The sequence below is a fragment of the Delphinus delphis genome, chromosome 13 (genome assembly GCF_949987515.2).
Source record: "Delphinus delphis chromosome 13, mDelDel1.2, whole genome shotgun sequence".
NCBI classification, from domain to species: domain Eukaryota; kingdom Metazoa; phylum Chordata; class Mammalia; order Artiodactyla; family Delphinidae; genus Delphinus; species Delphinus delphis.
In genome coordinates this window covers 22,330,802-22,355,795 of record NC_082695.1, presented here as the reverse complement: position 1 = coordinate 22,355,795, position 24,994 = coordinate 22,330,802, and the positions used below count along the sequence as shown (strand labels likewise).

General features: G+C 46.0%; 1 protein-coding gene across 1 annotated transcript in view; it reads left to right on the top strand.

The window, feature by feature from the left end:
• The first annotated feature begins 6 nt into the window (after nt 1-6).
• Nucleotides 7-24,994, top strand: part of THOC5 (THO complex subunit 5) — a 32,569-nt gene continuing 7,581 nt past the window's right edge. Inside the window, exons 1-16 of the mRNA XM_060028307.1 lie at nt 7-462; nt 1,177-1,251; nt 2,471-2,602; nt 5,205-5,348; nt 6,462-6,575; nt 6,724-6,821; nt 8,693-8,839; nt 10,433-10,547; nt 13,976-14,108; nt 16,149-16,226; nt 16,895-16,935; nt 17,164-17,263; nt 18,888-18,996; nt 22,621-22,722; nt 23,295-23,391; nt 23,907-24,021. Of these exons, the coding sequence (XP_059884290.1) occupies nt 2,507-2,602; nt 5,205-5,348; nt 6,462-6,575; nt 6,724-6,821; nt 8,693-8,839; nt 10,433-10,547; nt 13,976-14,108; nt 16,149-16,226; nt 16,895-16,935; nt 17,164-17,263; nt 18,888-18,996; nt 22,621-22,722; nt 23,295-23,391; nt 23,907-24,021 (1,489 nt within the window). The 5' untranslated portion in view covers nt 7-462; nt 1,177-1,251; nt 2,471-2,506. The remainder of the gene's footprint in view (nt 463-1,176; nt 1,252-2,470; nt 2,603-5,204; nt 5,349-6,461; nt 6,576-6,723; nt 6,822-8,692; nt 8,840-10,432; nt 10,548-13,975; nt 14,109-16,148; nt 16,227-16,894; nt 16,936-17,163; nt 17,264-18,887; nt 18,997-22,620; nt 22,723-23,294; nt 23,392-23,906; nt 24,022-24,994) is intronic.

Below are 24,994 nucleotides of genomic sequence, written 5' to 3'. Positions count from 1 at the left end.
AGTATGACAGTGGTTAAGAATCCAGGTTATGGAAGCAAATTCACAAGTGTCCAAATCATGGCACTACTACATTCTTGCGTTATCTTGGGCTCTCGACAAATTCATTCAACAAATACTTGGCCGAGCACCTACTAGTTGCTGGGCATAGCTTTAGGCGCTGGGGAAAGAATGAACGAGGCACATAGTCTTTGCCCTTGCAACTTCGGTTTCCTGGTTTCAGAGGGCAGCGTGAGGCTGTTGGCCGGCTGGGACCCGCCCAGACAACCCAGGTGCCACCAGCTCCTAGACCCCTTGCAGCCCAGCAGCCGCCCGCACCGCTTGGTGGCTGCGTCGGGACCCTTCGCGCTCCGCTTCCGGCCTCCACGCCTCACTTCCGGTCGGCCACTCCTTCCTTCCGCTTCTCTGTGGTGCGGGAGCTGTGGGAAGTGGCTCGCTGGCCGCGACAGGTCGGGGTGCAGTGTGGTGAGGAGAGGACCGGGGTGGGGCTGGGCGCGCTGGGACTGGTGTGCGGACCTCCCGAGGGCGTCCCCGGGCTGGGGTCTGACCCGGTTCTCCGTCCTTATTCTCCGGGGACCCCGGCCGCTCGGCGCCGCACTCTCAGTTTCCTCCTGTGGAAAATGGTGGCTGCAGCATCGTCAGGCCTTATGGGGCAGCTTCTAGATAACGACCACCACGGTGGTGGTGATATCAGCTCACATTTATTATGCGCTTGTGTGTGCCAGGCACTGTCTACTGTCTTGCCAAAGTCAGGATTTCGCACACTTAACGCTTTTCGGGTCCCTCTGTGAAAAATCAACTTATCTTGTACGATTGTTTACTAAAGGCTTTTAATTGAGTCACTTTTAAAATTTAAATTTACTTTAAAAGAAAAATTTAAATCTTTACCATAAATAGAAAACTTTTCTCACTTGTCTTATGCAGAAGGTAGTGATAAAAATTAATGTATTTAATATGTAAAGGTTATCGTTAATAATTGTGGCTGGATTTCATTGTCTAAGGGTCTGAGATAGAATCCTTTTGTTAACAAAAGGACGTTGTCATTCATAGGTGTTAAAGACTAACTAGGGAAATGACACGTTCTTCTTGAAGCAATCAGAAATTTCTAAAAAGAATTGAAAGGGATTAACTTTCTCCGTAGGTGTTTAACATTATTAACCACTTGTGTACCATCTAAAGCCCTGCTCTCAGATCATCTTCATCACCTGCCCCAGTGGAGCGCCTCCTGCGTTAATGTCCACAGCCACCTCTGAGGTAGGGATGGCTATTTTCATTTGATATGGGAGGAAGTAGATGCAGAGAAAAGTGAAGTGACTTGTTGCAGGACTCAGCCATGAAATAGAGGACTGGAGACTCCAGCCCAGGGTTTCTCTGACACAACTCTGTTGAGGCATTGGCTCCCTCAATAAGTGTTGGTGACAGATTCACTGGGGTAGGGGGGTTAGTGCTGCCCACCTCAGAGGCTGCTGGTGACAGTCAGTAGAGGTAGCAGAGAGAGGATACTTTGTGACGCTAGAGGCCCATGAATGTATGTTCTGTTCTTTGAAATTTTTTATTTTCTATTTTATTTTATTTTTATTATTTTCTTGGCTGCGTTGGGTCTTCGTTGCTGTGCGCGGGCTTTCTCTAGTTGCGGTGAGCAGGGGCTACTCTTCGTGGCTTCTCTTGTTGTGGAGTAGGCTCTAGGCGTGTAGGCTTCAGTAGTTGTGGCACGTGGGCTCAGTAGTTGTGGCTCGCGGGCTCTAGAGCTCAGGCTCAGTAGCTGTGGTGCATGGGCTTAGTTGCTGCGCGGCATGTGGGATCTTCCCAGACCAGGGCTCAAACCCGTGTCCCCTGCACTGGCAGGCGGATTCTTAACCACTGCGCCACCAGGGAAGTCCCTATTCTGTTCTTTTAAATTTTCGCGTCAACCAGGGAGTTGATGGCATCGCCAGATGACATGGTGGCAGCACTACAAGATACAGTAACGTAGTTGTCAGGAGCACTGCTGTGGCATGGGTTGGACCCTAGCTTTAGCACACTAGCTGTGTGACCTTGGGCAAGTCATTCACCTTCCTGACCCTCAGTGTTCTCACCTGTAAAATGGTGCTTGTTCATATCTGAGAGGATCCTTGTTATAAGAACCAAATGAGAACATACCTTTGAAGTGCTTAGATCAAGGTCCAGCACACAATGATCAATCAGTTGTGTTGAGAATGGGCTTATGTGCCTGGCTGAGGAGTTTGGTCAGTGGGGTTGTGGTGGTGCCTTTAAAGGAGGTGGAGTTGGGGAAGATGAGTTCATTTTGAACAGTCTGAGGGATGATTCTGCTTTTTACAGAGGATTAAATTGAGGCTTTGGAGGGTTGATGACTTTTCTTGAGTTGCCAAGAGTGTAAGCGGGCACAACTGCTAGTTAGACTTCAGTATTCTGACTCTAGGAAAATCTCCAGTTCCAACTCTGGAAAAGCTCAGAAGCTTTCTCCTCTTAACAGGTCTCTGCTGTTTCCTCCTGACTTCACCAAACAACCATGTCATCGGAATCGAGCAAAAAACGAAAGCCCAAAGTGATCCGAAGTGATGGAGCTCCAGCTGAAGGGAAGCGTAATCGTTCTGACATTGAACAGGTGAGATCAGCCAGGGCTGCTGTGCTGCTGAGAAATTGCAGCTCGTGGCCAAGCACCTGGCTGTGGGTTTGCAGCAGCCGAGGATCATAGGCGTAACCTCCCAGGTGGCCTCTGTTTGACCAGGTGCCTGGAATTCCCTTGGCTCTTCAAGACCTGAGAATCCATATCAGATTTAGCTGCAGCATCCCAAGAACCAACAAGCCTGTACTAGACACGATTAGTGCCTGAACAGAGAATGCATTCTAGTATGGTGTGTGTCTTCAGCTTTCCTGATGGTCAGAAGAAGGCAGTCCATCCGCAGCGGCCACTAAGGCTTTGGAGATGTGACATCCCTGGTCTGCTACCGAGACAGTACCAGAACCATGTAGCTAAAGAACGTCTTCTGAGGCCTGAGTGCTGTTGTAGTCAGCAGGTTCTTCTTTTGCTGTTTCTCTGTCCTTGAATCTGTCAAGCTAATTTATGACTTAACAATTTTTTTCTTCTCCATTATGGTTTATTACAGAATCTTGAATATAGTTCCTTGTGCAATGCAGTAGAACCTTGTTGTTTATCCATTCTATGTATAATAGTTTGCATCTGCTAATCCCAAACTCCCAATCCATCCTTCCCCTTGGCAACCACAAATCTGTTCTCTGTGTCTGTGAACCTGTTTTGTAAGTAAGTTCATTTGTGTCATATTTTAGATTCCACATGTAAGTGGTATCATATGATATTTGTCTTTCTCTTTATGACTGACTTCACTTTGTACCTAATCTCTAGGTCCATCCATGTTGCTGCAAATGCTATTATTTCATTCTTTCTTATGGCTGAGTAGTATTCCATTGTCTGTATATACACCACATCTTCTTTATCCATTCATCTGTCGATGGACAGTTAGGTTGCTTCTATGTCTTGGCTATTGTGAACAGTGCTGCTATGAATGTTGAGGTGCATGTATCATTTCTAATTAGAGTTTTGTCTGGATGTGCCCAGGAATGGGATTGCTGGATCATATGGCAACTCTATTTTTAGTTTTTTGAGGAACCTTCATACTGTTTTACATAGTGTGCACCAGTTTACGTTCCCACCAACAGTGTAGGAAGGTTCCCTTTTCTTTACTCCCTCTCCAGCATTTATTTGTAGACTTTAATGATGGCCATTCTGACTGGCATGAGGTGGTACCTCACTGTAGTTTTGATTTGCATTTCTCTAATAATTAGCGATGTGGAGCATCTTTTCATGTGCTTCTTGGCCATCTGTATGTCTTCGTTGGAGAAATGTCTGTTTACTCTTCTGCCCACTTTTTGATTGGGTTGTTTGGTTTCTTGTTATTGAGTTGTATGAGCTCTTTGTGTATTTTGGAAATTAAGCCCTTGTTGGTCGCATCGCTTGCAAATATTTTCTCCCAGTCCATAGATTGTATGACTTAACTTGGTTTTTTGGTTGGTTGTGGTTTTTGTTTGTTTTTTAACTAGAATAGAGAAACATACCAGCTTCAACTTAAATGGAAGATGATGCTTTCCTCAGATTTAGGAAATTAAAATTAACGAAGAACCTTATCCTTTGGGAGGTATTGATTCTGACTCTTTTTTAAAAAAATTAAATTGAAGTATAATTGGTATATAACATTATATTAATTTCAGGTGTACAACATAATGGTTGATATTTGTTTATTTTGTGAAAAGATCACCGAAATAAGTCTAGTTAACATCCAACGTGTTACATAGTTGTTACAAAAATTTTTTTCTTGTGATGAGAACTTTTAAGATCCACTCTTTTAGCAACTTTCAAATATGCAATGCAATATTTTTAATTGTAACTGACTCTCTCTTAAAGAGATGTGTTTGTTTATGCCAAAGTCTGGGAGACCAATTAGGATATTTTAGTTTCTGCTAAAGCTTGATTTGACCGTCTAAACACCCATCAGTAGAAATTTGGTTAAATGAATTCTGGTTCATCTATATGTAGCCATTTTGATGGAGATTTATATTTATTGTGATGGGAAATTGCACTAAATAGCATGAACAATATCCCATTTTATTTATTTATTTATTTATTTATATTTTTTATTTTATTTATTTTTTTGCGGTATGTGGGCCTCTCACTGTTCTGGCCTCTCACTGTTGTGGCCTCTCCCGTTGCGGAGCACAGGCTCTGGATGCGCAGGCTCAGCGGCAATGGCTCACGGGCCCAGCCGCTCCGCGGCACGTGGGATCCTCCCAGACCAGGGCACGAACCCGTGTCCCCTGCATCGGCAGGCTGACTCTTAACCACTGCGCCACCAGGGAAGCCCTTATTTATTTTTTTAATGTATTTATCCACAGTACTAACAATGGAGTTACTTCAGGCTGGGAGGTGAGATTATAGGCAAGTTTTCGTTTTGTTTTTAATACTCCTCTCTATGTTCTGAATCTCTGACACCAAGCATGCATTACTTTATAATCAGAAAGAGGAAAAGAGGAATTCTTTTCCATTTTGAAAAAAAGAAAAACATTTGATTTGCAGATCAGATCCTTTAGAGACCTGATTTGGGGCTTCATTGTTACTCATCTCAGCCAAGTGTCCCTGTTCCAACAGAGAGACTTTTACTCTCCACCCAAGGCCTATATCCTTGCCTCCACAGGAAGGTAAATACTACAGCGAGGAGGCTGAGGTGGACCTGCGGGACCCTGGTAGAGACTATGAGCTGTACAAGTACACGTGCCAGGAGTTGCAGAGGCTCATGGCAGAGATCCAGGACCTGAAGAGCAGGGGAGGCAAGGATGTGGTAAGGAGTGGGGCTGGGAGGACACGGACCTGGTGGGTCTGCATGGATGGACCTGTTTCGCACCTATCAGAGCCCTTCTTTATATTGGTCTTATGTCCTGCCATCATCATGGGGTTAGAGCCTGAGGGCTCCAGAGACCTGCCTATTAATTTATTGTAACATCACCACCCAGTCATCAATTACAGTCATGAAAGTACAGGATAATTAATGTTTTCCATAACTGTAATTTGATAATTCATCCAAATGATATTTATTAAGTGCTGGGCGTGGAGAAATTATGGTACATGTCAATCACCATTGCTATTATAAGGCTAGATATGTACAAATAAGTCAGAGACCAAAAATTAAAGTATTAATATTAAATGAAAAAAAAGGTTTCAGAGCAGAGAAGCAAAACAGTGTGACTGAAAACTAAATGGGTAAGTTCAAAATAAAACAATCCATATTTTTCCAGGGATCTCACTTATTTGTTCTTATACTGGCCAATATTGTTAAGATTATTACATTCTATCTATTTTACTGTAGTCAAGTTTTACGCTGTAATTCTGCTATTTTCATTTAAATTATTCTGTAATGTTGTTTACAGAGGTCAAGTTGTATGGCATGATGTTGTCGTTGTTAGGATCTCTGTGTACATTGTGTAGAGACAGCTGTTGTTTGCATTGGCTGCCTTTGCTCCATCTTTGATTCCTGTTACTTTGGTCCAAGTAGAAATTAGTTTTTTATGCCTGGGAACCTTAAGCATTCCCTTATACAGTCATTCTTCCATTTCCCCCGACACTTCTTATGGTTCTGAGCTCCTTCCAGTGTCTGTTTTTTTTTTTCCCCCCCGGTATGCGGGTCTCTCACTGTTGTGGCCCCTCCCGTTGCTCCGGACATGCAGGCTCAGTGGCCATGGCTCACGGGCCCAGCCGCTCCGTGGCATGTGGGATCCTCCCAGACCAGGGCACGAACCCATGTCCCCTGCATCGACAGGTGGACTCTCAACCACTGCGCCACCAGGGAAGCCCTAGTGTCTGTTTTTGACTCTGGATGAGGATGAGCAGTGAGGGGCTGAAGGAAGCTGAGCCAGCTCCAGTTGTCAAGGTCTTTACCAGTTTTTTTGGCCTGTAGGCAATTGAGATCGAAGATCGGAAGATCCAGAGCTGTGTGCATTTCATGACTCTAAAAAAGCTTAACCGATTAGCCCACATCAGGTTGAAGAAAGGAAGAGATCAGACTCATGAGGTAGGAGCTGAGAGATTTAACCCTCCTCTTCCTCCTTCTCATCCCATCTTTAATCTCCTTTACCCCTTTTCTGAGTTTGCTGCTGCTCTGCTTTGCCCCACCCCACCCCGACTTGCCCCACTCACCTCTGACCTTGTCCTCCTTTCAGGCCAAGCAGAAAGTGGACGCCTATCACCTGCAGCTCCAGAACCTGTTGTATGAGGTGATGCACCTGCAGAAGGAGATCACCAAATGTCTGGAGTTTAAGTGAGTGTTGGAGCACAGGGCTTTGGCAAGATGGTCTGTTGGTAACTGCTTTTTCCTACATAGCTCAGTATGAGCCATTTTTTTTAAAAAGAAGTCAGATGCTCTTGGAGACTACAGGATCTGGGGGAAGGCTGAATAGATCACTTTGAGTGGGAGAATTGGAAGCAGTAGTTCCAGGCTGCACAAAGAACCTCAGAAGCCTGTCTGACCCTTTTGAGTTTTGTGCTCTGAACCTGGTGAAAAACAGTTGTCTCTCCCCAGCAGGCAGAGCCTTTGCGTTACCAGTTTGATTCCTGAGCACGTTGTATGGGAGCAGCTCACTTCCAATTACATCTTTTTAACCTTTTGGCCCAGCTTTCCTCTCTGAAGTTCCAGCAATTCATTTTTGCAACTGGATTTCATTATTTGGAACCTGAACTTCTTGCTGCCTAGCTGCCTTTAGGTGAACAAACTACAGTTTGTCAGTGTCCTTAAACTGTGATGCCCCTTGGCAAATCCAAGCTGAGAGATGTGAAAGAGGACGGAATAGACAAAATAAGAGAAGGGAACGTGTTCTTGCCTTGTCAGATCTATTTGTGTAAACTGTAAGGAGTCAGGTTTTATTTGTAATAAACTTGGGATGAAGGGGACCACGTTAGGCATTGGGTCTGGTGTATGCTGATTTTTGAGAGGTTTCTTTATCTGCTTCATGAGTCCATCCACATAATAATATTTAAATACTAATAGAAGTGAAATCCACATCAGGTACCTGAGTTAATAGTATTGTACAATTGTCAGTTTCCTAGTTTTGACAATGTATTATGCTTAGATAAGATATTATCATTGGGGGAACCTGGGAGAAGGGTTCATGGAGGAAATAAACTCTCAGTTTAAGACTTACAAGAAGTTTCAAAAATAGTACTATTTAAAAAGAAGAAAGATAGGATGCTCCACCTGTAACCGTTGTTCAGATGAAAGCCAGCAAACCCTGTAGCGAGGCAGGTGGCCATGTGGAAGGATCAGGGGCCCTGGAATCAGACAGTCTGGGTTCAAATCCCAGCTCTCCCTCTCCCTAGCTGTGTGACCTTGGGCAAGCTGCTTACTGATGGAAGCCTCTATCATTTGAAAAATGGAGATAAAAATCCCCATCTCAGTTATTGTGTGTCACTGTACATCAACAGTTAGAGCCTCTAGATCTTTTCACATCTGGTCATATTATGTTGGATATTCCCCATGCTATATTTAGGCAGTTAATAATTTGAACTTAAGTGTAGACTCTTACGTTTATTCCTGTTAAATGGCATTTCTTGGTTTCAACCTGACAGTCTAGACCTAGACCATGGTGTTTTTATTTGATTCTTTAAGCTCTTAGCTCTCTTGCACAGCTTGGAGAGGTCTATAAATTTCATAAGTGTATTTTTAGGTTTTCAGCTAAATCATGGATATAAAGCTTGGGCAACATGGATAAGGATCCTGTGGCATGTCACCAACTACCTCTCTTCACATTGAAACACCTGCTAATGAGCATTTGCTGAGAAGACTGGATTCTAGGTTCCTGGGTAGCTGTAGACCAGGGCTGAGTTGACGTACACGGGGTGGAACTCTGGGCCTGTTTAAGCCACAGTTTGGGTTTCTGAGGGCAGCAGCTTGACATTGAGTTTTTTGGGTTTTTTTTTCTGCGGTACACGGGCCTCTTACTGTTGTGGCCTCTCCCGTCGTGGAGCACAGGCTCCAGACGTACAGGCTCAGCGGCCATGGCTCACGGGCGTAGCCACTCTGCGGCATGCGGGATCTTCCCGGACCAGGGCACAAACCATGTCCCCTGCATCGGCAGGCGGACTCTAAACCACTGCGCCACCAGGGAAGCCCTGACATTGAGTTTTTGACTGCAGGTCAAAGCACGAAGAAATCGATCTGGTCAGCTTAGAGGAGTTTTATAAGGAGGCTCCTCCAGATATCAGCAAGGTGGAAGTCACCATGGGAGACCCTCACCAGCAAACCCTTGCACGTCTGGACTGGGAGCTGGAGCAGCGGAAAAGGTAGCGTTTCCTCCTTCCTGCCCTTGTTCACCTGTGCAGACACGGACCTTTATCCATGAGGGACAGTGCTTTGTCCTGACCCAGGATCAGATAGCAAAGCACTGTGGAACCAGCAGAATCCCGTTTTGTGATTAATTCACACTTAGCAGTTCACACTTGACCAACTGAACTGCATCATAAGTGGGGTCGGAATTGCTTAACGCCGTTATGCGAAAGAGTAACCTTTTCTTTAAAATTTTAGTGCCTAAGACCTAAATACCTTTTGTATTATTAATCTGATTTTTTTTTTGCCTTTTCCCCCACCTGTAAGCATATTTGTGTGGTATTGCAAAGCTGTGCAAACATTATTTTAGAAGGTTGTACAACATTCCAGGGTAAATTGTAAATCACATAATTGTTCCCATATTGAATTGGACTTTAAGTTGTTTGCATTGTTTTGGTATTATAAATAATGCTTTGAGGCACCCCTTTACATATAAAACTTTTTGTACTAATAAAGAGCTTTTATTTATTAACCGTAAGTAGAATGTCTATACTGTATAATTTAATCTAGATCTTCCTTAGAATATGGTATGTATATTTTTTTCATCCTGAACTTTTTTTTTTTTTTGCGGTATGCGGGCCTCTCACTGCTGTGGCCTCTCCCGCTGCGGAGCACAGGCTCCGGACGGGCAGGCCCAGCGGCCACGGCTCACGGGCCCAGCCGCTCCACGGCACGTGGGATCCTCCCAGACCGGGGCATGAACCCATGTCCCCCACATCAGCAGGCGGACTCCCAACGACTGCGCCACCAGGGAAGCCCCATCCTGAACTTTTTATGGTTGCATCCCTTCCATCGTGGTGACCTTTTTCCCTTTCATGTTTGTACACGAGTTCCAGGGCTTTTGGTTGGCACATTTGTTCTGTTTTCTGTCAGAGAAGCTGCTGTTTTTAAATTCCTTACCTTTTTCTGTTGTTGAGTATATTTTGTGCCTTTGGTCTACATAATGAATTTAATAAGTACTGAGTCTGGATCTTAGGGACTTGGTGTCAGTTTTTTAGCAGATGGGGCTGGCCTGTCACACCCCTGTCCAGTACATCACTTGCCCTTGGCTAAGCCATAAGTGTTCCATTCCTGTGGCTCTGGTCTGGAATCTATCCCCACTCTGCCCCACTCAGGTCCATGGGCCTCATTTGTGTCCTATAGCTGCTGAGTCCATATATTTGTGAAAGTTCTGGGTCTAGCCTCTGAGGCAAGAAACGGAGCAGTAGGTGATACCAGTGGTCATGGGCACAGCCTTTGGAGCAGACAGGCATGGGTTCAGAGCCCAGCTCTGTGCTTGCTCTTACTGGATGACCTGAGCCTTTGTTTCCTCCTTCGGGGATAAAAAAAAGTCCCTATCTTCCAGGGTTTTTATAAGGATTATATTTATAAGGATTAAATGCCATAATGCTTGTACACCATTTTCCAAAGTGCCTGGCACATAGTAAGTGCTAGGTAAACATTAGCAGATAATCGTGACTGCTGTCATTAGGTAGAGTCTGATAGTGAACAGGTGTGTTGGGGTGTCCCTGGAGAGCATCAGGCGACAGTGCTCTGTCTTCCCCCAACAGGCTGGCGGAGAAGTACCGAGAGTGCCTGTCCAACAAGGAGAAGATCCTTAAGGAGATTGAAGTAAAGAAGGAGTACCTGAGTAGCCTCCAGCCTCGTCTCAACAGCATCATGCAGGTGAGGGTCTCCCCACACCCTGCCACCTCCTCGGCTTTTGCTTTGCCTTCACCACTCAGTGGCACATTGCTGACCTGAGGCCACCAGCAGCCACATCACCCTGTGGGTTTTGTCGGGTCTGTTACCCTAATCAGTGTTAGAGCACAGTGCAAGGATGGTCCCGTCTGCATGCCCACAGCAGGTGTGATAAGGTTGTGTCCTGTGTGGAGGAATTGCTAGCAGGATTCGCTCTGGAACGTATACACACACGTACCTCGGCGTATTCTTTTCACCAGCGCCTATTCCAGGTAAAACGCTTTCACAAACTGTAAGTTTAGTTTACACCTTGCGTGATCTCCGCCAGCCCACAGTCCCCAGGTATCTAAGCATGCTTCCACAGATGTCTATTAGATCCCCCTGACTGCACCACAGGGGCCAGCTGCTCAGCAAATCTACTTGCTCTGAAAAGAACTTTACTCATATTTGAAAACCGTTAGGTACCTTAGGAGGAAAAGTCCCCACTTTACCTGTAAAATGTAATTTCTTTCTATATGGGTGACCTGATTTTTGTTTGCTTTGTGAAGCCAAGTTTGATCTAAATATAGTTTTATAAAGCAGGGTAAATGGCTAATATGGAGGAACTTTGTAAAAGGACCCTAGTGAAATTGAAAATTCACTTTTGTAGGATTTGGCAAGATCTACATTTCTTCTCTTCAACTCTAGGCATAGAATTAGAGTTAACAAATATGCTCAGTAACACTTCATATGGGACAAAAATCAGAAACTAAAAATTTTGGTTGTACTTCAATTTTTCCTGTTAACTGGAAACACTGAATGCTCCTAAATAGGGTACAGGTTAAATAAATTCTTGTGTGGTTCAGTCTTACACCTATAATGGAAGTATGGAGCATCCTGTTACTGACAGAATAACTGGACAGAAAGATCTATTAAATTATGAAATCAAAAACTGCACGTGGTAGAACATGTATAATCCCATTTGTATACCTTCATTTACAAAGTATTCGAATGGCTGTATATATGTGTAAGTCATGTATGTGCTTAGAAAAGTATGTTTTCACACCAAACCATTAACAGTTACCTTTGGAGGTTGGGAACTGGGAATTTTTGCCTTATAAACTAGAATACAACTTTAAAAAAAAATGTACATATACTACTTAAAAAAAATAATTTTATATAAAGAAAAGCATACAACTCGTAAGCATACTCACAGTTCAGTGGATATTCCCTGTGTACACATTTGTGAACACATCTGTGTAATCACCCAAATCAAGAACATTAGCAATTTTCCGGAAGATACTTTGTTCCCCTCCCAGTCACTGTCCCCCCACCCCATAACCTTTAATCTTGACTTCTAACATCACAGGTTAGCTTGGCCTGTTTTTGTTGGTTTGTTTGTTTTGTTTTTTTGACTGCTACGGGTCTTCGTTGCTGCGCGCGGGCTTTCTCTAGTTGCAGCGAGCAGGGGCTACTCTGTTGTGGTGTGCGGGCTTCTCATTGTGGTGGCTCGTTGCGGAGCACGGGCTCTAGGCACACGGGCTTCAGTAGTTGTGGCATGCGGGCTCAGTAGTTGTGGCTCACGGGCTCTAGAGTGCAGGCTCAGTAGTTGTGGCCTATGGGCTTAGTTTCTCCGCGGCATGTGGGATCTTCCCAGACCAGCGCTCGAACCCATGTCCCCTGCATTGGCAGGCGGATTCTTAACCACTGTGCCACCAGGGAAGTCCTGGCCTGTTTTTTAACTTAAACAGATGGAATGATATAATACATATTCTTTTGTGTCTGGCTTCTTTTTTTTTTTTTTTTTTTTTTTTGGCGGTACGCGGTCTCACTGTTGTGGCCACTCCCATTGCGGAGCACAGGCTCCGGACGCGCAGGCTCAGCGGCCATGGCTCACGGGCCCAGCCGCTCCGCGGCATGTGGGATCTTCCCAGACCAGGGCACAAACCGGTGTCCCCTGCATCGGCAGGCTGACTCTCAACCACTGCACCACCAGGGAAGCCCTGTGTCTGGCTTCTTTGATTCAACAGTTTGTGAGATTTATCTAGGTTGTTGTGAGTACCAGGAGTTCATTTATTCTCATTGATGTTTAGTGTTTGATTTGGGGTGTTTCCAGTTTGGGGCTGTTGCGAATAATGCCACTAGGAGCCTTCTTACACGTGTCCTTTGGTGTACATGTGTACACATTTCTTTTGAATATATACCCAGGAATGAAATTGTTGGATCATAGTATGCTATGCGTATATTTAGTTTTGGTATTCAGTGAAACAATTTTCTAAAGTGATTGTACTGATTTTTGAAATTCCCACCATCACCATGTGAAAGTTCTAATTTTCCACATCCTTGTCAACTCTTGATGTTGTCATTTTTCTTGATTATAGCCATTCTGGAGGGTATCTTTTATGGTTTAAATTTCCATTTCCCTGGGGACCAGTGACGTTGAGCACAGCACATTTTATATACTAACTGGCTTTTGGAGTACCTCATTTGTGAAGGGCCTGTTAAAGTCTTTTGCTCATTTTTCTGTTGGGTTGCCCGGAATTCTTTATATTTTCTGGAGATGAGTCTTCTGCAGATATCTTTCCTTTTCACTTTCATAATAGTATCCTTTAATGAGCAGATGTTCTTAATTTTAACACGATCCAGTTATTAGTCTTTTCCTTTCTCTGTCCCAAGGTCATGGAAATATTCTCGTATTTTCTTATAGAGCCCTATTGTTTAACCTTCCACATTGAAATCTATAGTCTTCCTGGAAGTGAATTTTGTATATAGTGTGAGGTGAAGGTCAGATTCTTTCCCCACATAGGTATTCAGCTGATTCATTTATTGAAAAGACCATTCTTTCCCCCACTGTTCTGCAGTGCCTTTTTTGTCATAAATCAGATATCTGTATATGTTTGGGTTTGTGTGTGCGTGATCTAGTTGTCTCTGCACCAATATCACACTGACTTATTACTCTAGCTGTATCAGAAGTCTTGATGCTCAATAATGTAAGTCCTCCAATTTAATTTTTCAGGATTATCTCTGTTATTCTTGGCCTCTTTTATTTACATATAAGTTTTAGAATCAGCTAGTCTATTTTCATCTGCTGGGATTTAGATTGGATTGCATTGAATCCATAGATACTTTGGGGAGAATTGACATCTGGGTGGTATTAAGCCTTGGAGGCCATTAACATGGCATATATCTCCATTCATTTAGATCTTTCATTTCTCAGGTGTTTGTGTAGAGGTTGACACACTTTTGACATTTAGGTATTTGATGTTTTCTTGATGCTAGACGAAATGGTATCTTTTTTTAAAGTTCGTTTTCTTACTGTTTATTGCTGCTATCACTTTCATAAATAAAAAACTGTATACTAAGTAACTAAGAAGCCACATGTTCCTGTGTGTGCCTGTAAAAGAAAAACAAAATCCCTCCTTCCTTGCTCGCAGGCTTCCCTACCGGTGCAGGAGTATCTGTTTATGCCCTTCGACCAAGCTCACAAGCAGTATGAGACAGCCCGACACCTACCACCTCCCCTCTATGTCCTCTTTGTCCAGGCCACTGCGTATGGGCAAGCCTGTGGTGAGTATGGGGGCTGAGCAGGGAGGGGCTGTGGGAGCAGCAGCTGTGGCCAATTGAGTCATTTGGAAGCACCTCCTGCTGAGGAAAGCTCCCTGGCCCTACTCAGAAGCCCTCAGGTGATAGATGCTGCCTCCCCTCTGCACTGCCCGGCATGGCTGTTTTGACCAGCTGGCCTGAGGCTGGACTAACCTGATGGGCATTTCAGAATGGATGGCTTTGAATCTTTGATGAGCCTGACTGGTCGGCTGTTGTGTTCAGTGCCCAGGCAGCCTGTCTGGCCTCCCAAGCACTCACCCCATCAAGGCACACTTGGCAGGTGGATCAGTGCCTCCTGCTCTCTTCACAGAGAGGGTTTGGTGAACACAGGTCCCAGCCAGCTGTCTCAGGCTTTCACCAAGCCCTGGAACAGGCTGCATGTCATAACAGTGAATTACGGAAGGAGAGGAGGTGTCCTCATTAAGCTTGAAGGCAGCCCATGACTCCACTAGGATTTTGAGAAGCTTTTAGAGATCCTGCCTTTTGCCCTACTGCAAGCTTTCACCCAGCACCTAAAGTTTTCTTCCCTACGCCCACCCCACTGCATCAGACAGACACACATTGCGCCAGTGCATGCCTCTCCTCCCAGCCATGGGCATCAACACATTACTGTCTCTCTTCTTGTGTCTTCCTGGTCCTTTTGATCCTCTCCCTCCCCTTTCTTCTCCCTCCTGTTTTCATCATCAGCTCATATGAAATCCTCCCAGCCCCCTAGACAGGGTGAGTAATTTTCTTTTCTTTTGTGTTTAAAACCCAGCCTGTTTCCATTCCCATTTTACTGTAGAATTCCAGGAATAAACTAGTCAAAAGAACAGTCTAGCATTTGCCAGTGTTAACGGGGGCAGCCAGCTTGTTTGGGATGAGGTGTGATGGTTCACGAGGGTTGTCAGAGGTAAGCAGTGGTCAGCCACTGAGGAATATCCCAAGGGCCTGCCACTTGGGGGAAGTTTGTCATCCCTTTTTGTGCACTTGAACAAACCCTTTCAGGCTCCTGTGACTATCTGCGTCTCTGTATACCCTTTTGAATGGAGAAGGAAGGGTGATGGCCTATCTGATCTCTCAGCACTGGACCCACGGAGTTGCACAGAGGCAGGCCCAGGCATTGCTCATTGAGGTGTCAGGCCTGGTGCAGGGAGCAGGCCACTTAGCTTTGTGTTTGAGATACCAAGCTCAAGTTGAATAGACTTGGTCTTGAATCCTAGCTTATTTACCTCTTGGCTGTTGTATCTAACTTCCTTGAGCCTTAATTTTCTCATCTGTAAATGGCTAGAGTAATAGTATTGCTCCTATAGGATTGCTGTGAGGATTGAAAATTAATTTTTAAAAGTAATTTTATAATTAAAATTCAGTCCTCCTAACCCAACTGGGCAGCCACCATTTGTCAAGTCCCTGTTTCATAGGTGCAGAAACTGAGGCTCAGAGCAGTGACATAACTTTCCAGGTTGTAAGTTTGGGAGTTGGTTGAGCAGAGACTCAGGCCGGGACTGGACTGCAGGTTCCAGGTTCCTACCCACTGTCCTGCTGCCTCCCAGTTAAATGTTGTGGTATCAGGCAGGTGCCAGGTGCTAGGTGTAGTGCAGAACAGAGAATAAGAACTGAGGGGAGAGCTGTCGTTTCCAGAATGTGGACAGTTACAGGTTCTGGATGAGAACCTTTAAGATAGTTGGTAGAATTGTGCCGTGTGGCTTTAGGCCATCGATTTGGATTTCTGTGCCTTGGTGTAAGCCTGAAAAGAGAGGCATTCACCCCTAGTCTCAGGTGATGCTTGGCCAGGAATCTGCATTTTGGGTTCCTTGTTTTCAGTAAATGATGGGAAAAAATGATGGGAAACTTAGGTTTCCCACCTTGCTCCTCTTCATCTGGAGAAAGGACTTTTGCCCTCCAGCCCCGGTCAGTAAGAAGCTGTGACAGAAGCAGAGGAAGTGCAGCCCCAGGGCGGGCCTGGTCGTGTAGCTTAGCTCCATCTCTCAGCAACTTTCACAGAAAGCTGTTTCTTGCTCCTAGATAAGACGTTGTCTGTGGCGATTGAAGGCAGCGTGGATGAGGCCAAGGCTCTGTTCAAGCCTCCCGAGGACTCCCAAGGTAAGTGGTGGTCAGGATCCTCCCCCACGTCTACTGTAGGTGGTTCCAGGAATGCCAGGTCACCACCCAGGGCCAGTGCTGGTCCTTTGGTAATTAGCCGTACTGGTTCTGTGTGGCAGGGAGCTTAGCTTTAATGTCTTAGTGCTCGGGGTAGACAGGGAAAAGCACTGCCTTTGGATTTCAGCCTGCCTCTCACCAGCTCACTGATCCTAGGGAAGTTCTTTAACGTTTCGGAGCCTCAGTTTACTCTCCTGTCAAAACAAGATAGTAATACCTCATGTAGAATTATTATGTGGATTAAATGAGGTCATGCATGCAGAACCCTTAGCATCATCCTCAGCACACAGTAACCCCTCAAATTATATGAGCTTCTGTTATTGTTGTTTATACTACTGTTATTACTGCCACCACCACCACCAATGGAGGAGCTTGTGGTCCATAGGATGACGTTAAAAATCACTGAAAAAAAAAAAAAGGGTGATGGGATTATAAGTCATTTTTCTTTTCCTTGCATCACTCTGTTTTCTATACTGAATAAGAAGCAGCAAATATTTATTCTAAAGGAACCCATTTACAAAAGCCTGGGCCCTATTATGCGCCCTGGGTTGAGGTGCTCTCAGGAGAATTGGGAGCCCTCACCTCGAGCTGCCTTCTCTCTGTCGCTGCAGATGACGAGAGTGACTCGGATGCTGAGGAGGAGCAGACCACGGTGAGAGTGTGGGGAGTGCCGAGCGGCTGCCCTAGGGGCCCACTAGTTGGCGGGTGCCATCCTCCCTAGAAGCAGAAGAAAGAGGTTTGAAAGAAAGGGAGCTGGGATCCTGGCAGCTGGAGAGCTGAAGCACGGGTCCCAGTGGTGAGGCCCTGGCCAGCAGGGAGAAGGGGACGGGGGAGATTCCCGTGAGCAGTGCTTACCGGCTCGACCCTTTCCTTTGTCCAGAAACGCCGGCGACCCACACTGGGAGTTCAGCTGGACGACAAGCGCAAGGAGATGCTGAAGAGGCACCCGCTGTCCGTCATGCTGGACCTGAGGTGCAAAGGTCTGGCTCCCCTTGGTCTGGGGGATCTCGTAGCGCCTAGGAGTGCAGCCAGCTGCCGCTCTGCGGGGTCCAGCAAGCTGATGCCTCCTTACCCAGGAAAAGATTCTGGTTTCATATTTCTGTTTTCCTTTGTTGTTCTTCATGGAGTTTGATTTTTTTCCCCCTCCTAAGCCATAACTTTGAAAACATAGCAAAAACATCAGACACATTAGGGATGCTTGATGGAACTACACCTCTTTCTGAACTTGACAGGTTAGATACACAGAACAAGTTGCCAAGAGTATGCAGGCTTTGAGTAATATGACCAACCTGCTTAATTTAATAAATATAAGTAGAACTTCGTATTTTGCAGAGACAGTGGGTTTTGAAACTGGCTTCATATGGGTAAAGGAGCACATGGTAAAGCATCCCAGCAGGATAAGAGTTAGCAGTCAGATGTAAGTTTCCTTCTCACCCCAGACTTCCAGACCCTGGTCCTGGTCATTACCTTCAAGGGCAACCATTGTGACAGTTTCCTATGTATTTTCAAGAAATAAACTATGCATTTAGAAGCTTTTACACAAGTTTATACTTAACCCCTTCGCCTTTTATTTATTTATTTTTTTTGGTGGTACGCGGGCCTCTCACTGTTGTGGCATCTCCCGTTGCAGAGCACAGGCTCCGGACGCGCAGGCTCAGCGGCCATGGCTCACGGGCCCAGCCGCTCCACGGCATGTGGGATCTTCCCGGACCGGGGCACGAACTGGTGTCCCCTGCATCGGCAGGCGGACTCTCAACCACTGCGCCACCAGGGAAGCCCCGCCTTTTATTTTTTACATAAATGGAAACACTCTACACACTTGTCTTCTCTTTGCCTTTTTATAAAAAAATTTTTGAGATAATTTTAGACTCAGAAGAGTTTCAGTGATGATACAAAGATTTCACACCTGCTCTTCACCCCAATATCAACATCTTTCTTAACCACAGTAATCAAAATCAGTGTCAATTTCATTGGTACAGTACTATTAACTACCAAACTTATTCACATTCCCCTGGTTTTTCCACCAGTGTCCTTTTTCTCTTCCAGGATCCAATCCAGGATCTCACATTGCATTTAGTCGTCATGCCTATTAGTCTCCTCCAGTCTTTGCTTGTCTTTCATGACCGTGACACTTTGGGAGATGAGGTTTATGTATTATGTAGAAAGGCTCTCAATTTGGGCTTGTCTGTTGTTTTCTCCTGATTAGACTGAGGTTGTGGGTTTTGGGGAAGGAATACCACAGGTGGCAGTGTTCACCGTCACGTCTTATCAGGGGTCGGAGGTATCAATTCGTCTCGTTAATAGTGATGTTAACCCATATCACTTGGTGATCCCTTGATCGCTTCCTTTCCATGTTGTGTTAGTTAGAAGCAGAGTCTCTAAGTCCAGTCCACACTCAAGGGAGGGAAATGAAGCTCCACCTCTTGGAGAGAGTAGTAGCAAAGAATTTGTAGAGACTTTTTTTACTCAATGTTAAGTTGCCATCAAGTTGTTTTTATAGTGAAAGATCTTAAAAGTCTTGTTGACTTTGCTTTCTGTAATACTGTTGACGCTCTTCTAGTGTTTAACTCATAAATGATGTCTTCTTTTCCTCCTCCCCTCCAGATGACAGTGTACTGCACCTGACTTTCTACTACCTCATGAACCTCAACATCATGACGGTAAAAGCCAAAGTGACAACTGCCACAGAACTGATCACCCCCATCAGTGCAGGGTATTGGACAGGTGCTGCGGGGGGTGGGGCGTGGGAGGGGGGTGTGGTGGCAGCCTTGGTGCTGGGCTCCTCTCGGATCCTCCCTCATCTGGCTCTGAGTGGAGTTCATGGCCACACTGGCTTCTGTTGTCACGTCCACACAGCCCCGAAGTCCTGGTACATCACAGGTATTTGGAAAGCACTCACTGACTTGAATTGGTGAAGTCCTCTCACTACACAGCAGATGCTAGAAGTGACTACAGCCTGTTGTAAATTGAGTGGGCAGGGCACCACCTTTTACACCAGTGGAAAGAGTGTGAATGTGAAAGTGAGATTTGGCAGACCTTACCAGGTTGACAAATTTAGGCCTCTCTTTTTCTTGTCTCTTTCTGTCCCAAGGTGCTGGGATTTCACTTTGCAGCTCAGCTCAATCCCAGGTTGTCCTTACCTGGGCAGTGGGAGGAAGACTGGCGGGTCCCTGTGGGGGTTTTGAGGAGGGTGAGCAGAGGCACGTAGTGGCAGCCACAGGTGGAGCATCCCCAGAAAGGCCCTGACCGTGGCTGCTTGTTCCACAGCCAGCGTGGGAAGAAGGGAGGAGGACCGAGAGGGCCTGGGGGTGAAATAGGCTCACCTGGCCTGGCACACCTCCCGACCCTGCCCCACCTGCTTCCAGTGAGTCCTCACGTCAGGTGTAGAAAGATCAGTGAGGGAGACGTGGGTCTGGTGGGATGGAACTCTTCCCAGGCCTGCCTGATGGTGGCGTTTCCCCTGGGTTTTCAACCCTGCACTTAGAGTCCACACCCCCTTCAGGCTGCATCCTTGGTCCCTGTGCTTGAGAGTGTTGCTGGACCACCCCGAGCACTCTGGATGGAGTTGACCTTGTTCCCACCTCACCCCAGCAGAGGGAGCCTAGGGCTGGCTTCTTCGGAGAACCCAGTTGCAGTGCTGGTCCAGTGAGCAGCTCGAGGGCCCCATGATGGCCCTGGCCACAGTGGAGCTCTTTGTCGTGATCGTTCTGCCTGCTCACTTCTCAGATGTCCTGTCTGCTAAGTCACGGGGCTGCAGGCTGGCCCCAGTGTGCACTGAAGCCCACTCCCCTGCGGGGCACTGCACATACCGTGATAGGGGCAGGACTGCACACTGGCTACGAGCTCTGCGAGTGCCGGGTCTCCCCTCACAGCTGTGTGTGCACCTTTAGCCAGATTACCTGACCTCTGAGTCTGTTTCCTCACTCCGGTCATTAATTAGATCCCCTCCCAGGGTGCCTGTGTGAGTCAGGTAAAATGCTTAGCATAGCTGAAATGCTTGGTAAATGACAGCTGTTTGTCATCATCAGATTTAACTCTCACAGTAGCTCTACAAGGTGAAGAAACTGAGGCTCTGCAGAGTTAAGAGGCTGCCCCAGGGTCACAGGTAGTGCATGGAGAGTGATGATTCAAAGCCAGCTGGGCCTGTGTACCATGGTACTACACTACTGTCATTGCCCTGGTCCCCAAAGGGGAGGAAACCCAAAAGGAAACACCACCCTGAAGCCAGGATTAGCTCTTTAAGGGCCTTCAGGTGTTGTCTAGCTCATCCCCCTATTTTACAGATGGAGAAACTGAGTTCAGGGGCATATGTCCAATTATGGAAGTGCTGGGCCTAGACTTCAGACTCGCAGCCTAGAGGCCTTTGCTCAAGGCTGCTTTTGCCCCATGGAGACACCATGGTGTGTGGTTTTATTTATTTATCAACTAAAACAGGGATACTTTTTAAAAATTTCAATTTAATCACAGTATGACACTAATTCCTTAATATCAATTATCTAGTCAGAGTTCAGATTTCCCTATAAGTGTTCTTTGTTAGTTTTGTTCTTACAGTTTGGGTTTTGAATCTGGATCTTTTTAAGATCCATGTGTTGCAGTTGGATGAAGCTTCTTTCAGGTGTCTTCCCATCTGAATGTCCTGCCATCTTTTATTTGTTGAGGAAAGTAGGTTGTTTGCTCTGTAGGTTTCCCCCAGGCTGCATTTTGATGATTGCATCCCTGCGGTACAATTGAACGTGTTACTCCCTCCCCCTGTATTTCCTGTAAATTGTAGGTAGAGTTAGAGACCTGATCAGATTCCATTTTTAGCGGGGGAGGTGGGTGTGCAGCACTGTGTCAGAGATGTTGCATGATTTTATCAGGAGGCACAGGCTGTCTCTATTTTTGAGATGTTAGCAACATTGACGACTGATGCCAGGATCTCTTAATTCATTAGGAAATTCATGTTTTTATTATAAACATTTTATTCAGAATTATATGAACCTTGCTGAATTTTCCTCAAGAAATTGTTTTCCAGAATGATCTCCATTAGGCCACTTTAATTCATTAATGTTTTTCATTAAGGCATTGAATTATTTTAAATTATTTTCCATTTCCACTTTACGAAGATTTTAAAAATCTCTTTTTTTAAAACTTTATAGCAAAGACTTGAGTAATTGAATAGTGTTTTGAATAGTCATATTTTTATGAGTATATAGCCTTCTCTTTAATGGCCATTATTTTTACCGAATTCAGTTGTCCTGAGCCACATATTGCAGATGGAAATTTTGTCGAGAAGATTTGATTCTTCCATCAGGTTTCATCAATTTAAAATCCTAATCTTGTGCATTTTTAGCTGTTCTGTTTCATTTTGGCTGATTCTGTATATTAGTAGCAGTCACTAAACATTGGCTAAAAGACTGACAATTATTCATTTTCTAGCCGGTTCTCTGTGTGAAGCAGCGAAGGGGACAGAGACCCTTGGGGGTCATGGTGGTGCAGGGAGACACTGTCAGGAGAGAGAGCAGGGCAGAGCCAGAAGCTGCCACCCTCCCGGTGCTAAGTTCCTGGAGGCCTGCTGGCTCAGAGCAGCAGTTTCCGCCTGAGTCACTCCTGACGCTGTCCCTGGAAGGCGAAGGGGAACTCCCTTTGGTGAAGGGAAAGAATGGGCCTCGTTGACCTTTGCGATCAAATTACTCCATTCTGTCCCCATCTCTTCTCTGATTGTCACGTTTAATTACATGTTTAACCATTGTGAGTAGGTGGCTGTGGCATCACCGTGTCTCTCTGCTTACAGCACTAGGTCACCTTGTCTCCAGTCTATGTGATATATCTTTTTCTGGGAATTTTAAAGGGGACCTATTTCTGTGATAGCATGAGATTTGGTAAAAAGTGAGATAAGCACAATATCAAAGCTTCACACTGGATCTCTCTGGGGTAGAAGGGATCTGTTTTGCTCCTATGAAAATTCTGATTATTCCTATTGTGTCACAGGGCTTTGCTCCCCTGAGGAAAAGGCTCTGGTCACCATGTAACTCTTGAAGGGATAGGTTTCTTAAAAAATTGGTGGTTAAGAGTATTACTGTCTTTGATGGAATAGAGTAAATCCTGGCTCCAGCACTTAATAGCAGTGTGATCTTGGACAAGCCATATCTTTTAAAGCCTTGATCTTCTCCTCTGTAGAATGGAAATGATGATATTCCCTACCTCATAGGGTTATGACTATCTGATGACCTCAGGCATGTAAAGGGTCTGGCTTTGATCATCAGTGAGAGGGGGCGTTACCACCGCCAAATGCCCACGTCTGCGTGGAAGCAATGGGTTGGCCGGCGTTCTCACTGCAGTCTTTTTCCTCTTCCAGTGACTTGCTGTCTCCTGACTCAGTACTGAGCTGTTTGTATCCTGGGGATCATGGAAAGAAAACTCCAAATCCAGCCAATCAGTATCAGTTTGATAAAGTTGGGTGAGTCAGCAGCATTTCCTCCTCTCCCAGCCTCTCTGCTTCTGAGTTTCTCCTGTGGCTCAAACCCAAAGCTGGAGACCTGTTAGGGCCAGAGGCCTCCCAGGGGACAGGGGAGGCGCCTGGGCAAGAGGGAGTGCTCTGTCCAGAGAAGGGAACACATGCCTTTTCCTGCTTATGAGGCCATGGAGGGTGGGGAAGGGTGGAAGGATCAAAACTCTGGGAACGTGATAATAGATGTATTTAACATTTTAATTCTCTGAGGATTAAAGTTTAAAAAATATTTTATAAATTGGTGGACTGATGAAGAGATCAAGTGTACTGCCTTTTTATTGATATTTGCTAATGAGTTGAAGGCTGCCAAGGGAAAAAGAGAAAAGTGACTAGGAGAGATGAAATTCACAGTAGGGAACTGATGAAGTTAAGAGGCTTTGCTGGCAGCCTGGCCGTGGGTGCAGCTGAGCCTGTGGGACCGTTCTGTTTTGGGGGGATGAGAAGGTGGGAGGAGGGATATATCCGGGGACCACTGCAGAAATGACTTATAGAATCATTTCATTCTGTGTTCTTATCTGCAGCATCCTGACTTTGAGGGACTACGTACTTGACTTAGGGCATCCCTATTTGTGGGTGCAGAAGATGGGTGGCCTCCACTTCCCCAAAGAGCAGCCCCAGGTGTGTCTACTGATCCGGTCCCCTCGGCTGAGGACCTCTATTCCTCTTGTCCCATACAGACTCCAGAAGGGCTTTGGGACTTTGAACTAGCAGAATGCTATCCCTCTGGGCTATGATCTATCTTCCCTCCACTCAGGATACTAAAATGTCCAAGGCCTACAAGTGTTTAGGTACCTTTTGCCTTTGCCATGAGCCTGTTAGCCCTCTAGGTCAAAGTAACTTGGATCCTTGCCCTGCGTGCAGTGCAGCTCCAGGCGCTGCTACCCCTTGGTCTTATGTACGAAGGTGCCAGAAATTAACCCTAGGGGACCTCTTAAGATCTCAGCACCTTGTATCGTTCCTGTTGGGACTCAGCCTCTGGCCTGTCACAGTAGGGAAACCCTGCTGTCCCCAGAAGGCATCTCAGGACGTGGGTAGTCCAGGTTGCCACAGGCAGGCAGGTCCTAGGAGAGAGGGGTGCCTGGAGGAAGGGATGGGGAGCTACTAACATGTGTGCCACTCGCTGTCCTCCACAGCACACTGTGATCACTGACCACTCTCTGAGCGCCAGCCACATGGAGACCACCATGAAACTGCTGAAGACCAGGGTGCAGTCCCGCTTGGCCCTCCACAAGCAGTTTGCCTCCCTGGGTAAGCTGGTGCTAGTTAGGGCTGTGACCTGAGAGCCACTCAGACAACACAGGGACAAAGACAACGGAGCCCTGCACTCAGATTTCTTGAATCCTGATGACAAATCAAAACGGGCTGGCTTTCTGGCTCTTGTTGAGCAGAGGTGTTAGCTGGGCCACTGGGGAGAGCTGTAGGCTGCCAAGCAGAGGTCTGAGCTCTCCTCAGGGCCACCAGGGCTGTCTCAGCCCAAAGCCTTTTGGGGGCCCAGGTTAGCAGATTGGTCAGGAGCATCATGCTAGGTCAGTGCACGTCAGACTTTGATGTGCGTTTTATTTATTTAAAAAAAATATATTTTTAATTATTTATTTATTTTGGTCTGTGTTGGGTCTTCGTTGCTATGTGCAGGCTTTCTCTAGTTGTGGCAAGCGGAAGCTACTCTTCGTTGGGGTGCACGGACTTCTCATTGCAGTGGCTTCTCTTGTTGCAGAGCACGGGCTCTAGGCACGCAGGCTTCAGTAGTTGTGGCTCACAGGCTTCAGTAGTTGTGGCTCGCGGACTCTAGAGCACAGGCTCAATAGTTGTGGCACACGGGCTTCGTTCCTCTGCAGCATGTGGGATCTTCCTAGACTAGGGATCGAACCCGTGTCCTCTGCATTGGCAGGCAGATTCTTTTTTTTATATATATAAATTTATTTTATTTTATTTATTTATTTGTTATTTTTTGCTGCATTGGGTCTTTGTTGCCACACGCGGGCTTTCTCTCGTTGCAGCGAGCAGGGGCTACTCTTTTGTTGCAGTGTGCAGGCTTCTCATTGCGGTGCCTTCTCTTGTGGAGCACAGGCTCTAGGCATGCGGGCTTCAGTAGTTGTGGCACACGAGCTCAGTAGTTGTGGCTCGCGGGCTCTAGATCACAGGCTCAGTAGTTGTGGTGCACAGGCTTAGTTGCTCCGCGGCATGTGAGATCTTCCCAGACCAGGGCTCGAACCCATGTCCC